General features: G+C 42.1%; 1 protein-coding gene across 3 annotated transcripts; it reads left to right on the top strand.

Moving 5' to 3' along the window:
• Positions 1-1,811: 1,811 nt before the first annotated feature.
• Positions 1,812-11,917, top strand: DCK (deoxycytidine kinase). Of its 3 annotated transcripts, none has more exons than XR_015258427.1 (8): positions 1,812-2,017; positions 3,033-3,151; positions 4,315-4,508; positions 5,314-5,461; positions 6,914-7,029; positions 7,521-7,620; positions 10,603-10,753; positions 11,666-11,917. XR_015258427.1 is itself a non-coding variant. In XM_086746773.1 (7 exons), the coding sequence occupies exons 1-7, from the start codon at positions 1,948-1,950 to the stop codon at positions 10,627-10,629; spliced, it is 774 nt and encodes a 257-aa protein (XP_086602899.1). In that variant the 5' UTR covers positions 1,812-1,947; the 3' UTR covers positions 10,630-11,917. The 3 variants fall into 3 exon arrangements, 1 of the variants encoding a protein (XP_086602899.1); XR_015258426.1 differs by having other exon boundaries at positions 10,603-10,800; XM_086746773.1 differs by having other exon boundaries at positions 10,603-11,917.
• The last annotated feature ends 962 nt before the right edge of the window (positions 11,918-12,879 follow it).

The raw sequence follows: 12,879 nt of genomic DNA, 5'->3' as shown, positions 1-12,879 counted from the left end.
ATGCTTCGAAGAGAGAGAAGAACGCAATAAAAGCGAAAGAGGCTTCAATAAAAGGCCATTTTTGAAGGAAAAAAAAAAAAAAAGATATTGCAAAAGCAACACTAACCTTTCCTCCTCTTTTAGAATCCTAAAATATATGGGAGAAAATGCGGTGTGAAATACAAAATGCAAGATGAGAACCCTTGCTGTAAGCTAACTGTGCCAATATCGCTTCAGTTTGTAGTCACTGATTGACATTTTAGTTTTAAATGAGAACAGCTTTTGATTTAAAAAAAAAAAAAAAGTTGAATGTCTGAAAATCTGCAACATGTTTATTTGAGAGTTGTAAATAATGTATACAGATTGTTGTATGTGATGGGACAAAATATTTAAATTCTAGATTTTTTCAATAAGAAACTGAAGGCTGTTTATAAGAGAAAATAAATAGCTATGTTTGACCATGATTGTCTTTATTTCTTCCTTCAACTTGTTTCTAAATTATCTTCTACTTGTAGATAGATTTTTTTTTTTTCTGTATATTGTACACATATGAACATCACACATACAACTTAGATTTTTGTAATTGCCTTGTCTGAATTTGTGAATATTTGTATTGCAGGCAAACACAATAGCAATAAAACAACCTGATACCCTTTTCACTTCCTCGTTTCGTGACCTGAATTTCGTACGGACGGAGCTCGGTGTGGGATTGCCGAGAACGAGTTCAGTACCGAATCACGCGTATGGCGGCGCCGATGCTGGGGTGCTTCTGAAAGCTTTGCCGGGAGCAGGGCGTCGCGGCGCAGCCGTAGCGCTCGGCTGGCTCGGGTCGCCAGCTTCAGACGGAATCCAGACTCCGCTTTTGGCCGTGCTCGGCAGCACACGTGCCTTTTTTTTTCCTTTTTTAATTTCTTCTTTCTGAAAGCCTCCTGTGACCCTGACAGCGGCAGCGCTCCAGGTTTCCCACCTTTCATCCCCACCCGATTCCGTCCGCGTGCCCTCTCAGCGCACACCGGTAACGCCAAAGCCCCCCGTCCCGTGGTAAGTTGTCTCCCGTGTTTAGCTGGAAAGCAGTTTGTGCTGTCTGGTTCAAGAGGTGGTAAAAAAATATCGCTTTTACTTCCATCCCCACAAATGGCGGGTTGGTGTGGGGGCCAGGGGCTGTGCGAGGAGAGTCTTGTCTCGGCGTTCACAGCTGGCAGCTGTTGTGCGCAGTTTTTACACAAGAGTGTGTGTTGGTCGTGACTGCCTTGCTCGCTGTGCCCATTTAAGAAATTTCAGGAGTTTTTCCTGTTTAACTTGGTCCTTTAAGAACCGCACGGGTTGTACGCTGTGGCGTTATTTTGGAAAATGTCTTGTCAAGTAGGGGGTCGGTGCTTGTTTGGGGGACTTCAGGGTTTTTAGCAGTAACCCTTTACACAAGTGGCCTTGACCTCCTTCCAACCCAACGTGCCTGTCACTTTTAATGTATCTGGGGAAGATTTTTAATGTAAGTGGTTGTGAGTGCCTGTCGGTCACCTGCATGTGGCCTTTCCCGGCAGTACCCCAGTGTTTGGGTGCACACGGAAGCTGCTGTGCCCGGGAGGGTGAGGAGGCCGGCTCCCTCCCTCCCTCGGGCCCGGGTTAGGAGGCGGTGCCGCGCCGAGAACCGACCAACTCGTAGCAGGGGCGGTGCCTCGCCTATCGATGTGCGTCGCGTGCCGCAGCTCTGCCTGGATCCGCAGCGCCGAGCTCGACCTCCCGCCCTGCCGCCTGCCCGCCGCGCTGCCTCCCGCGGAAGGCGGCGAGGGGGGGGGGGGGGGGGGGGCGGGAAGCTTTGCTCTTCCTTTTCGGCCCTCGCGGCCACCCGTACGCAGCGTCGCCCCTTGACGTCAGGCCCGCCGCGCGCCAAATTCGAAGGCGGGCGGGAGCGCGGCGGCCGTTATCGCCGTTGCGGCCGTTGGCGCCGTCCCCGTCCCCTCGGCCGCCATGGCCACCCCTCCCAAGCGCGGGCGGCGGGAGGGAAGGATCAAGAAGGTCGCTGTCGAGGGCAACATCGGTGAGCGGGGCTCGGCGGCACCGGGTCGGGGGGGGAGAGGCGGCGCGGGCCTGCGGCCTCCCCGCTCGGTACCGGCCCTCCCTCCCTCTCATCTGGCGGGCTTCTTCCCGCCGTGGCGGTCTGGACGCTTCGGCGGGGGTTTTTCCTTGCGGGAAAAAAAAAAAAAAAAAAAAAAAAAAAAAAGGTTTTTAGGCGGGTTGTTGGTCAGCTGGGGGAGTTGTGTTGTGCGAACGAGGCCACGGAGAACTGCAGAAAGCTCACCCTGACACCGTGGGAATTAGTACGGTAAAAACGAGGTTTGGGAGGGAAAAACATAGCTTCCTATGAAGACTTTAAATTTATGCTCTTTTTTTTTAAAGGTGCGATAGACTAGGTATTTTAGAAAAGTCCTGTGTAAGGCTTCTCCCACACCTATCTGAAAAAGGAAAAAAAAAACCAAAAAACAACAATAATGATTGTAAAACCTGTCCAGTTTTATATTTGCAGCGTAAAACATCTGTGTAAATGCAGACTGTCAGGTCAAACTTGTAATGTTCAATACCGCTCTTTAGTAAAAGAGAGGAAAACTTGTTCTAGTCGAAGATGTCCCTGCTGCTCGCAGGGGGCTTGGACTGGATGACCTTTGAAGGTCCCTTCCAACCCAAACCATTCTGTGATTCTATAACTGTTGTCAGGAGAAGGATAATTGATGGGTTTATTCATAACGAGAGCCTCATTTGGTGGTACCAGGTTTGTTTGGTGGCTGTTTTTCTTTTTATCAAGAGGCTGTGCTTAAAATTGAGACTCAGAGTTGCCAGGGTGTCAGTCTGGTTACCAACACATATCTCAGTGGTTGGTAGCCAACTGGTTGGCTTTTCTCAGGTTTAAGTATCTCTTTCTAAAAATTTCCTGAGCTTTTTTTTTCAATTGGTGGCAGAGTAATGACTTTTGTGTTGTATGGTATTGTATGGTCGTTAAATAATGACACTGTTGGTGTTTTTTTCACTGCTGTTCTTCCTGAACGCTGTTTCTACAGCTGCAGGGAAATCGACGTTTGTGAATATTCTCAAACAAGCTGATGAGGAGTGGGAAGTTGTTCCTGAGCCTGTAGCTAGATGGTGCAATGTTCAGGAAAACTCTGAGGAGGATTGCGAGGTATGGTATAAGATCCTTCTAAATAGGAAACTTCTAAAAAGAAACTTCTAAAATAATAATAAAAAACCCCTCAACGTAACTAGTCAAATGTTCTTCTGATTTCAGAAGAGCAGTGTATCTGAGTAACTAGGTATTTTAGAAAATGTGTGTGATAGCAATGTGTTTGCTGATTTTTATCATAATATTTGAGTTTGTATTTTCCAATCTACTTGCTGTATTATAAAATAAATGTTACTCCACATCAAGAAGTAAATTATAAAGCATGTTCTGTTTTATGTATAAAACCAAGGGATGGAAAAAAGTTAGGCAGGTGTCCTCTAAAACGTCGAGGAAATAACAAACGCCTGATAAATTATTTAGAATGTTGGTTTTTTTCCGTCAGCTTCCTGTAATTCTGTTGGCAGTCCTGCTGCTGCCTAGTGGCTAACGCCATCACTGTGTAGGCAGCTTTTGATGAACTGTGGGAGGTTTGTTTTGTTTTGTTTTTTGGTTTTTTTTTTTTTTTTTTTAGATCTGGTAAAAAGTACAGTGTGTTTTGGTTAGCTACAGTGTGGAATATCCCTTTGGGCAGCTGGGGTCAGCTGTGCTGGCTGTGTCCCTCCCGGAGTTAACCCTAAAGATATTTTTTACCTCTTTGTGTGGTTTGATGGGTTTGTTCTACTGCTTTTGTAGTTGTTGGTTCTTATGAAAGTTTCACCTGAGATACTGAGATTGCTTAGTACTGTGCTTCTTAATACAGTGGTTTTCAAGGATATTGGAATCTTTTCCACAGGATAAATTAGAGCATAATTGTATCTTAAGATGCTGCACCAGCAGCTGTAACCATAGGAACTGTAATTAATAGATGGAAAACGAAAATAGGCCCAACTCTTTCGACTCACGCTTGTCAGAGTAAAAGGAGCATGGATTTTTCTACCATGTGGTTAACTTTTTTTTTTTTACTGGTAGGATGTTGTAGGAATTGCTTATCCAGCTCAGTGCCGTAGGAGGAATAACAGTACTGCCGTTTGTGCCTTGTATTACAAATAGAGTTGAGAGGTAAAGGATGCAGTTGTAAACCTGAAATAAACACAGAAGGGCTTTAACGTAGTAGAGCAGTTCTTTTTTTACTTTAATTATCCACCATCACAACTGAAAGGGTCACTGTACTTGTTTAAAACCAGGAGCTGACTACATCACAGAAGAGTGGTGGAAACGTGCTTCGGATGATGTATGAGAAACCCGAGAGGTGGTCTTTCACTTTCCAGACGTATGCCTGCCTCAGCAGGATCCGGGCTCAGCTCAGATCCCTGGATGGCAAACTGAGGGAGGCGGAGAATCCTGTGGTCTTCTTTGAGCGATCTGTCTACAGTGACAGGTATGTGGGATTCGGGTCCTTAAAGGGAAGAGCAGGATTCTCCGAAGTAAAATGCATAAATAAACAAAAAGCAGAGCGTGACTGAGTTTTGTACCTCCTTTTGTCATAATATTGATGCTGGTGCGTTGCAATAACTTCAGTAAGGGATTTGTTATCTTTTTCTCATTGGTGTTGACAGCGAAGTAAAATGACTGGTTTGAGGGTTTATAGCGTTCTTGTATAACCTCGATTAACTGTGTGTAGTTTGACATTCTTTGTGGGTAGGGTTTTTTTCTGATTTGTGCATGCACGTTTCCCTTCAAAGAAAAGAGGGAAGCAAACATCAAGAGTCAAGAGCAATTTATTTCTTTGTCACTTAGCCTTGTTTTCCTTCATTTCTTCTTGAAACAGGTGTAGGTATTTCATATTGCCGTACCCTGTGTTTTTCTGGGTTTGGAAGGTTAGATTTGATAACGAAATCACATCGCGTAATCCTTGGGTGTTTACTGTGTTCTAATATATTGTAAATAAATGACCGTAGGGTACAAACCAGCATGATGGTTCCTGACCAGGTACCTGAGCTGCAAATCTTATTGCTTTTTCCAGACACTGCAACTGCAATGAACGGAGTTACAGGATGAGGATACCAGCTGTTTATTTCCAGTCCAAGCATACCTCTAAGAAGTTACAGGATTACTGTGCTCAGCTTCTTTTCTAGTTACTGTGCAAACCAAGTCATAATTGTGTTTTCTAGTTACTTCAGGCAAACCAAGTCATAACTGTGCTCAAACTAATTTTAGTTTACGTGACTATTCTGTGTTCACAGATACATCTTTGCAGCTAATTTATATGAGTCTGATTGCATGAATGAAACTGAGTGGACTATTTACCAAGACTGGCATGACTGGATGAATAAGCAGTTTGGTCAAAGCCTAGCGCTGAATGGGATCATTTATCTCAGAGCCACTCCTGAGGTGAGGAATGCGAAATTATGACTGCACAGAGAATGAGAGTACGTGTTCTATGCCTTGCCTGTAAAATCTGATCTTTGTCTATGCTTCCATAGTGTTTTGGGGTTTTTTTTAAGAAAAAAATGTAGGATTTGACTCTGATTTTACACCTTTTTAATGATAGAAGAATAGTATGCTTGCAGTCAACTCCAGTGAGGTCACAATTGTGTGTCATTGCATATCACTGTATCTTTGTTTTAGGGATTGCTTTGAATGTCTTGGGCAAGGAAACAGTTGAGAAATTCTCCTTGAAATGTCAGCTCAAAGTCTTGAGCTACCCTTATCTTTCACTTAAGAGTCCTAATGAGTGGAGTTCAGGTCAGATTGTAGTGTTCCCCTGAAGACCGGAATACTTGAGTTCTGACTAATACAGTCTGGAAATACTTAAGAAAAGAATGTTCTTGCAAATGTAGCCTGTGTATTTTTAAATAAAATGTGATGATAATGATTTTCTAATTATCAAAACAGTATGACAGGAGAAAACACCACTGGAACTGGGAAGGAGGGGAAAAAAAAGTACAAAAAAGCTATAGGAACATTGCTGTGATAGATGTAAATTTATAGTTAATGTCACAGCTGACTGGGGGCAGTGTGTGTTCACCTGGAGCGATGGAGCCAAGTCAGATGGATGCATCTACTGTATGTGACGCTTTATGACAATGCTTTGATCCTTGAGCATCTGATATTTTTTAAAAGGAGAGAACAACAGAATGAATGCATCTTTGGAGTATGAAACTTACATGAATAAGAGAAAAAAGTAAGACTTGAGACGACCTTTAACTGCAGTAATTAACTTAGAGGTCACTTCCTTACTTCCCACTTTCATGCTTTCAACTTTGTTATTGTTGCACAGCACTGCTTAATGTAACGTGCTAGATTTTCTCTGAGGGCTTTTTTTAGTAGACTAGAACGTATATTTAAATGACTATGACAGTTTTAAACAATTTAGATTGACTTGTTATTGCGGCTTTGGATGTGTTCAGGACAAGAACAAATGATTTACTGCATTTGAAAACTAAGTTCCTGAGAGCCAGAAATACATAATGAGACTTTGAAATGCTTGTCTTAAATGTCAAATCGATATTTCTGTGCTCATTCCATACAATACGCTGGTATCCCTTCTTTTAACAAAGAGCTTATTTGAGACCTTTCCTTGTAGTGGAGAAATCATGTGGTGCATTTCCTCGGGTCCTTCGTTGATTTTTGTGTGTAGTCTGTGGGCTCCATCAGCTGACCGTAGCATAATGTTTCTATACTTGTTAGACAGTTAGCAAGTTGAATATTCATCTTCAGCAAAGAGTGGCATGCTGAGGACAGTAGGAAGGGTTGGTAAAAAAAACCTCAGCAAACTAGCCTTTCTCTGTAGGGCTGCAAAAACAACCTTTTTTTTTTTTTTTAAATATCTTTTGCCTTTAGAAATGCTTGAATAGGATTTACTTGCGTGGAAGAGATGAAGAACAAGAAATTCCCATTGAATACCTGGAGAAGCTTCACTACAAACACGAAAGTTGGCTTCAGCATAGGACACTGCGGTAGGCTTTGTTAAATCACGACTTTGATATGGGTAAATCGCTGTAAGCATGTTCCATAATGCTTTCTCCACCAGTGAAACTTCAGCTTTTCCTGTGATGTGTGAAGTTAAGCTCCAGCAATATTTCCCGGAATATCTATTCTTCCCTAGCGGTATTGGCTTTACAGCATATTTCTTACTGCTACGACGTGCAATGTGCCCTGAGCTCTCTTCCCACAGAGCTCTGAATAACAGAGGATTCAGCTGAACTGATTTTAATACGCAGTTGAATTGAACGTTAGGTGCTGGGGGAACGGAAGGTTCAAGAATCGATAAGGTATCCTAGGAGCCACACTGTAAATTCAAGCTGCTTTATATTCAGAGTTGATGACTGTAATTTATATACGCAGTTATTTTCATGGGTTTCTTAGCAATAGAAATGCTGACAGAGACTTGAATGATGTATACTTCCTTCCAGCTAGTAATATTTCCTTTGTTCCTGTCCCAACACAGAACAGATTTCGAATATCTGCAGGAAATACCTATTTTAACGTTAGATGTTAATGAAGACTTCAAAGGCAAAAAGGACAGATACGATCACATGACTGAAAAGGTAAAATTGCACAAGCAGAACAAACTGATGATTGAGTTTTGTTGCCAGCATGTCAAAATGAATTCAGGATACTTTGTGCATCTCAAAGTGTTCTTTGAAGTCAGACTAGACTTAGAACCTGTGTTAAAAAAAAAAAAAAAGGAAAAAAGGGTGGGGGGGAGGAAATATTCCAGGCTTGCCTGAGAAGACTTTCACTAGTGGCTTTCTTTGCAAATAAATTTCTAATTTAAATAGCCCTCACCTGTTTGAAAGAACCGTTACTTGCTATGTCCTGCTTCTAACATTTTGTAGGTATCCTAAGAAATGTGATGGGAGTGGCAGAGGATGAGGGTAGCTGTTGAGGGAGAGAGCAAGAAGGCTACGCAGGTCGAGCTGGGTAAAGTCTTCCTTGTATTAGACAAAACCATTACAGTGCAAAACTGAAGGAATAGTTTACTGAACCTGCAGCCAAATTTTGATCCAAAGCAGCGAGCCAATGGCAGACTATTTGAGGTTTTGCAGATATTTCTACCTGAACGAAAGAGAGTGTGGGCTATTGCCTCTTCTGGTTAGCGTGTCACAGCAAAGGGCGGTACAGCTAATGCGAACGAAGATTCTTTGCTCTAAAGATATACTGCACTGTATAATCATCCTTCTAAAATATTGATGTCATGGAGTTACATTCAGATAATGAACAGTTTTCTAGCCTGCTGCGATACTCCTTATTTTTAGTCTTGTTCATTAAATTGGCACTTTAATTAGAGTTGTATTTATTGAAGTGTTCTGAAACTTCAGGGAGTACTTTTCAAATGTAGCTTTCTACTTTGTTTAGGAAGTAATGCAGAATATAAATCAGAAGTATTTTTTAGTTTTATTTGGAGGCATGGAAAAATAATTTCTCTTTGGTAGCAAAATAATTCAAGTTGATGTTTCTGTTTGCATTAAGAAGGTCTAATCCTTAGCACAAAAAGGTGTAATATATGTTTTAAAGCTAGGCCAAACTATCAACACTTTTAGCTGCTCAGGTGTTTCGTATTTCAATCTTGATGGGATTCAGTGGAGGACAACTTGACTTTTATTTGAGTAGTTGGAGTGAGTTACAGACCTCAGCAGTCATATGTGCACATTTTTCTGCTCTCTGGAAATAAATCGTTTACCTCACGAGAAAAGCAGCTTTGTCCTTTGATCTCAGTTTATCCACTGAGAAGTCGAACTGTTCACCCGATTAAAACCAGCCTTCATATTTGCTCTTGTAAAGCTTGTTAATTGATGGAATGGCTGGACATCGCAGCTGTGGAGTGATGCTTCCCATCCGCATCTTGAGATAACGCCAAGCTCAGGCACCTCAGTAGGGATTTCAGAGGAGTTCACTCCTGTCTAGCTGTCAGGTTATCTGGGAACAGCCTCAGCTGTGTGTTGGCCTTTATTTTTTGGCGTTTCCTAAGTGGGCTCCCAGAGCTGCTACACTCTTTATGAGGCTGGGTGCTTTGGCCTTTAGCGTATGCTTATGTCCAGCGGGGACCCAAAACCTGTATGCTTTCTCCTCACCTCTGTTGCGATGTTCACTTTCAGAGACCCGCCCTGGTGTGTAAATCGTGATAGAGTTGGTCATGCTGCTTTCCAAAGTGGAGGCTGGTTTCCTCGTGATACCTTTCAAGTTAGAGTGGTGGCATGCTTATAGGTGCCCTTCTCTACATGAAGGGATGTGACCTCTGTTTTCCACCTCCTTGAGTCCTGACCTAGGAAGGGAGGGGTCACAGTTGGAGAATGTGATCTAAGATCTGTTCCCATTTCACATCAAGAATTTGGACAAAATGTTTACAGATGCATTCTGTGTATGAGAGCCTCTGCCAGAAGAAAAATTTGATGTTCTGTAGTGAATTCTCAATTCCTTTCTCTGCAGTAGTCTAGCTGGAGCAGACAGAGAGGAGAACGCTCCCAGTTCAGGCTGTATCACAGCGTAGTTGCTAGGATGCTCTTGAAACTGGGAGAGGAGTTGTGTGCCTAGGCCCTGGATTCCGTGGGTCTTGGATGTGCTGAGTTGCTGTATTTTTAAAAAGGTGGCCTGGCCCTCGCTTTGAAGGGAGGGAGTAATTGCTCTTTCACTTTTGGAGAGGGGGGAGTGGAGGGAGCACAACAGAAAGGCACGCATACCTGTGGCAAGAAGCGCGTTCTCAGTGCGTTGTCTTCCTGCAGCTTTGGTAGCGACCTGAATTGAAGATGTTGTCTTAAGTGACCACGCTTACAGGTGTAATGCCAGCCCACTGCTTGGCACGCTGCCTGGTTTGGATCCAGTTCTCATGCACCTGCGTGGATTGTTTGAGGTGCTGTACTGTGTCGTGGTGCTCTGTGTAGGCTCATGGATTTCCGACTCGGGGCTTTAGATGACACTTGGTGGGCCAGAACCTCGCTATTAATTTTTAGGTGGCTGTAGCCATTTGAGCCACTCTTCACATACTGGAAATGGAGTTTGAAGTAGCTGAACTATTTATGGTGTTGTTCAACAGTATTGGATTTTTTTTTTCAAGTACTATGATTGTGCTAGGTATTTATTTATTTATTTATTTGCCAGCCTCCCATTCCAAGGAAGGCACTAGTTAGATGCATTGGGTTGTTCAGTGACATAAAATAGGAACGATGTTCCGGTAGCTGGTGTGACTTGGTGTTTTCCAGATGACAGCTCTTTAGAGGTGGTCAGTATCCTCCTTGTGTGTAGGTTAGACCTGCTTTTAAGATAATTGATTTGAGGTGTAGGACTGCAGTTTAGGACCACAGGAGGAATGAACATCATTCCAGTGTGTCTCTCCATTAAATTACAGGTGCCATGGCTGAAAAAGTTCTTGATGGACAACAAATGGCATAGCTGAGCCTAAGATTATTTTTCCTAGTTTTTGTTTCTGTAGGTCCTAGTAAGCATAAAGGAATGGAGAGGTAAATGTAGTTGCTGTATATTTCTGTTGATAAATACTTAGTATGATTGACAATATTTGTTTCTTTTTGCAGGTCAAAGAATTTTTGAGCACGTTGTAATCCTCTTTGAAGCACAGGCAGAATCAAACTGTTCCAAACATCTGTGCGATCAAAGTCTGAAGTACAGCTTCTGCTTTTATAGAAGGCCTCTGGAGAGGCAGGACTCTATCCTGTTGAATTCATTGTGAGGAACAAACTAACTTTGTGAATAGCGCATTATGAAATAAATCAGTAGGTGTGTTTGGTATTATATTAAGTAACACATGAAAATTCTGAAGATACTAGAATTCTGAGAGTTCCCAAGTATTGTGCCTGTTTGGAATTGGACCAAGTTGTTCTGGAGCATTTTATTGTGTTTTTTAATTTATTTTGTGTCCAGTAGCTATTTAATTTTCAGGAAGGTAGTGGTTTTTTACATATCTTGAGGCTTTTTTAGTAGAATTTATTTGTAATGGATGTCTTACTGTTCTGAGGAAGACAAAAGTAAAAACCATTTTAGCTGGCAAGGGTATTTTAATATAACTTGGACTCTTGTATTGTAAGGTATTAAAAAAGAAGTCATCTGAAAATTTTGATAGATGAAGTTCGTCACAGAATACACTGAATTAAAACAAAGCCAAATATGACTGAAATTCTATAGATATCAAATTAGTTTTTATATCTGTTTTCACTGTGCACTGCAAACTAGGACGTAAAGCGGCTTTCCGTTTTCTAGCATGTTTGTGGTTTCTCTCTCTCTCTCTCAAAGCTCTTAAAACAGCTGCTTTTTGTTGCTGGCAAGTCCTCTTTTCCTGTAGAGGAGTAGGTATGCTTGATGGGTACTGTAAGAGGAAGAAGAAAACTTTGCAAATGGCCTCCATCTGTAAAGGATGTTTCTAAACCTTGCTTTAGTCATATTTTAGATGTCGGAGATGGCTTCCTGCTTTTGTTCCAGCTTTTCCATTTGTTAACTGGGCCTTCTGGGTGCTTGTACAAGGTTCTGTGACATTTGAAGTAGGCTGTCCTTTCTCATCTTGTAGTAAGAAGGGGAGACCTTTGTGGAGCAGCTGCTGTCCTAGTGCATCTTGTTTTATTAACTGAGCCACTTTTGTTTCAGGTGCGGAAAATACGAACTACCCAGGATACACATCTCAAGTACTGTGTTTTATGAGCTGCTTTGTGCTTTAAACAGTTCTGAATAATTGTGCAGTTGGCTTTTGAATGCAAATATTTTTTTTGTCAAACATTTTATTGTCTACTGTGGTGCCTGTGTTACCTGCTAATTTGAGATGAAATGTCTTCCTTTGTGGTTGGAATTGTGCTGGCGGTCTCTAACCATTAACTGAAAAATAAAAGTGGTTGGAAAGACTTTTTCAATGTTTGATAGTGTTGACTCCCTTGTCCAGTGAAAGAAATAATGTTGTAGGTTGCTGGGACATCATAGTAGCACAATGGATGAACTTAAGATTATGTATTCTCCGTGTATTTGGTGTACGAGTTCTCTAGGATTTCTGAAACACTGTGGCTTCAGATAGTTTTCGTGTGTGGGAAAGGATCTTATGGGATGGAGACACTGAATTATATACAATTTATCATATGTATATCTTGCTCATCAGTAGAAGTGTTTTGTCTAATATTTTTGTTACAGTGGAATGTAGCAATAGTATGGTAGAAAATCTTGGCTTGGACTTGAAGGTTGCCTAGCAAAAGGGAAAAAAATTACTATCTTTGCTCCAGAAATGAAGTGAAGTGGAATGGATGAAGATTCAGTTCAGATTTACTTGAAACACTTAGTAGAAGCCTTCAAAACATTCTTGGCAACAGTCTGAACAGTAACAACTTATTTTGACTAACAGTGCAATTATTCCTACAGTTTCAGCTGTCAAAATTGTGGATTTAATTACAGGAATTGGGATGACAGTGCTCGTTGCGAGGAGTAAACAAGCCTGAGTTCTAATAAAGACTCCTTTTTAATCCCATCACGGCGCACACAGAAATTCTGTGGCAGCTTATCTGCATCCCGTTCCAGAAAGCTGTACAAAATCTCTGACTGCCAAGTCTGGATTTGAAGGAGGGAAGTCATGACCAATTATTAGACTGTTTTTAATTGCTGTGCAGAAAAAAGGGCCACAAAACCAAACCACACACCCCACCTGCCCCCAAGGCTCTCGGGGCTTGGGAGCTAGGCTGGGCTGAAGTACGTGAAGCTGCAGTTATTTGTATGTAGGACAGACGCAGCACAAACAGAAGTGGAGATGTCCTTAGACTGCTCTGCCCGTGCGTCGGCTTCAGCCTCGCAGCTCTAACAGTACCGCAGACTTGCAAATTTGT

The sequence above is a fragment of the Chlamydotis macqueenii genome, chromosome 4, assembly GCF_036417535.1.
Source record: "Chlamydotis macqueenii isolate bChlMac1 chromosome 4, bChlMac1.mat, whole genome shotgun sequence".
In the NCBI taxonomy this organism is placed as follows: Eukaryota; Metazoa; Chordata; class Aves; order Otidiformes; family Otididae; genus Chlamydotis; species Chlamydotis macqueenii.
The sequence above is the reverse complement of the archived record's forward strand: the minus strand, read 5'-3'. Positions and strand labels throughout refer to the sequence as shown.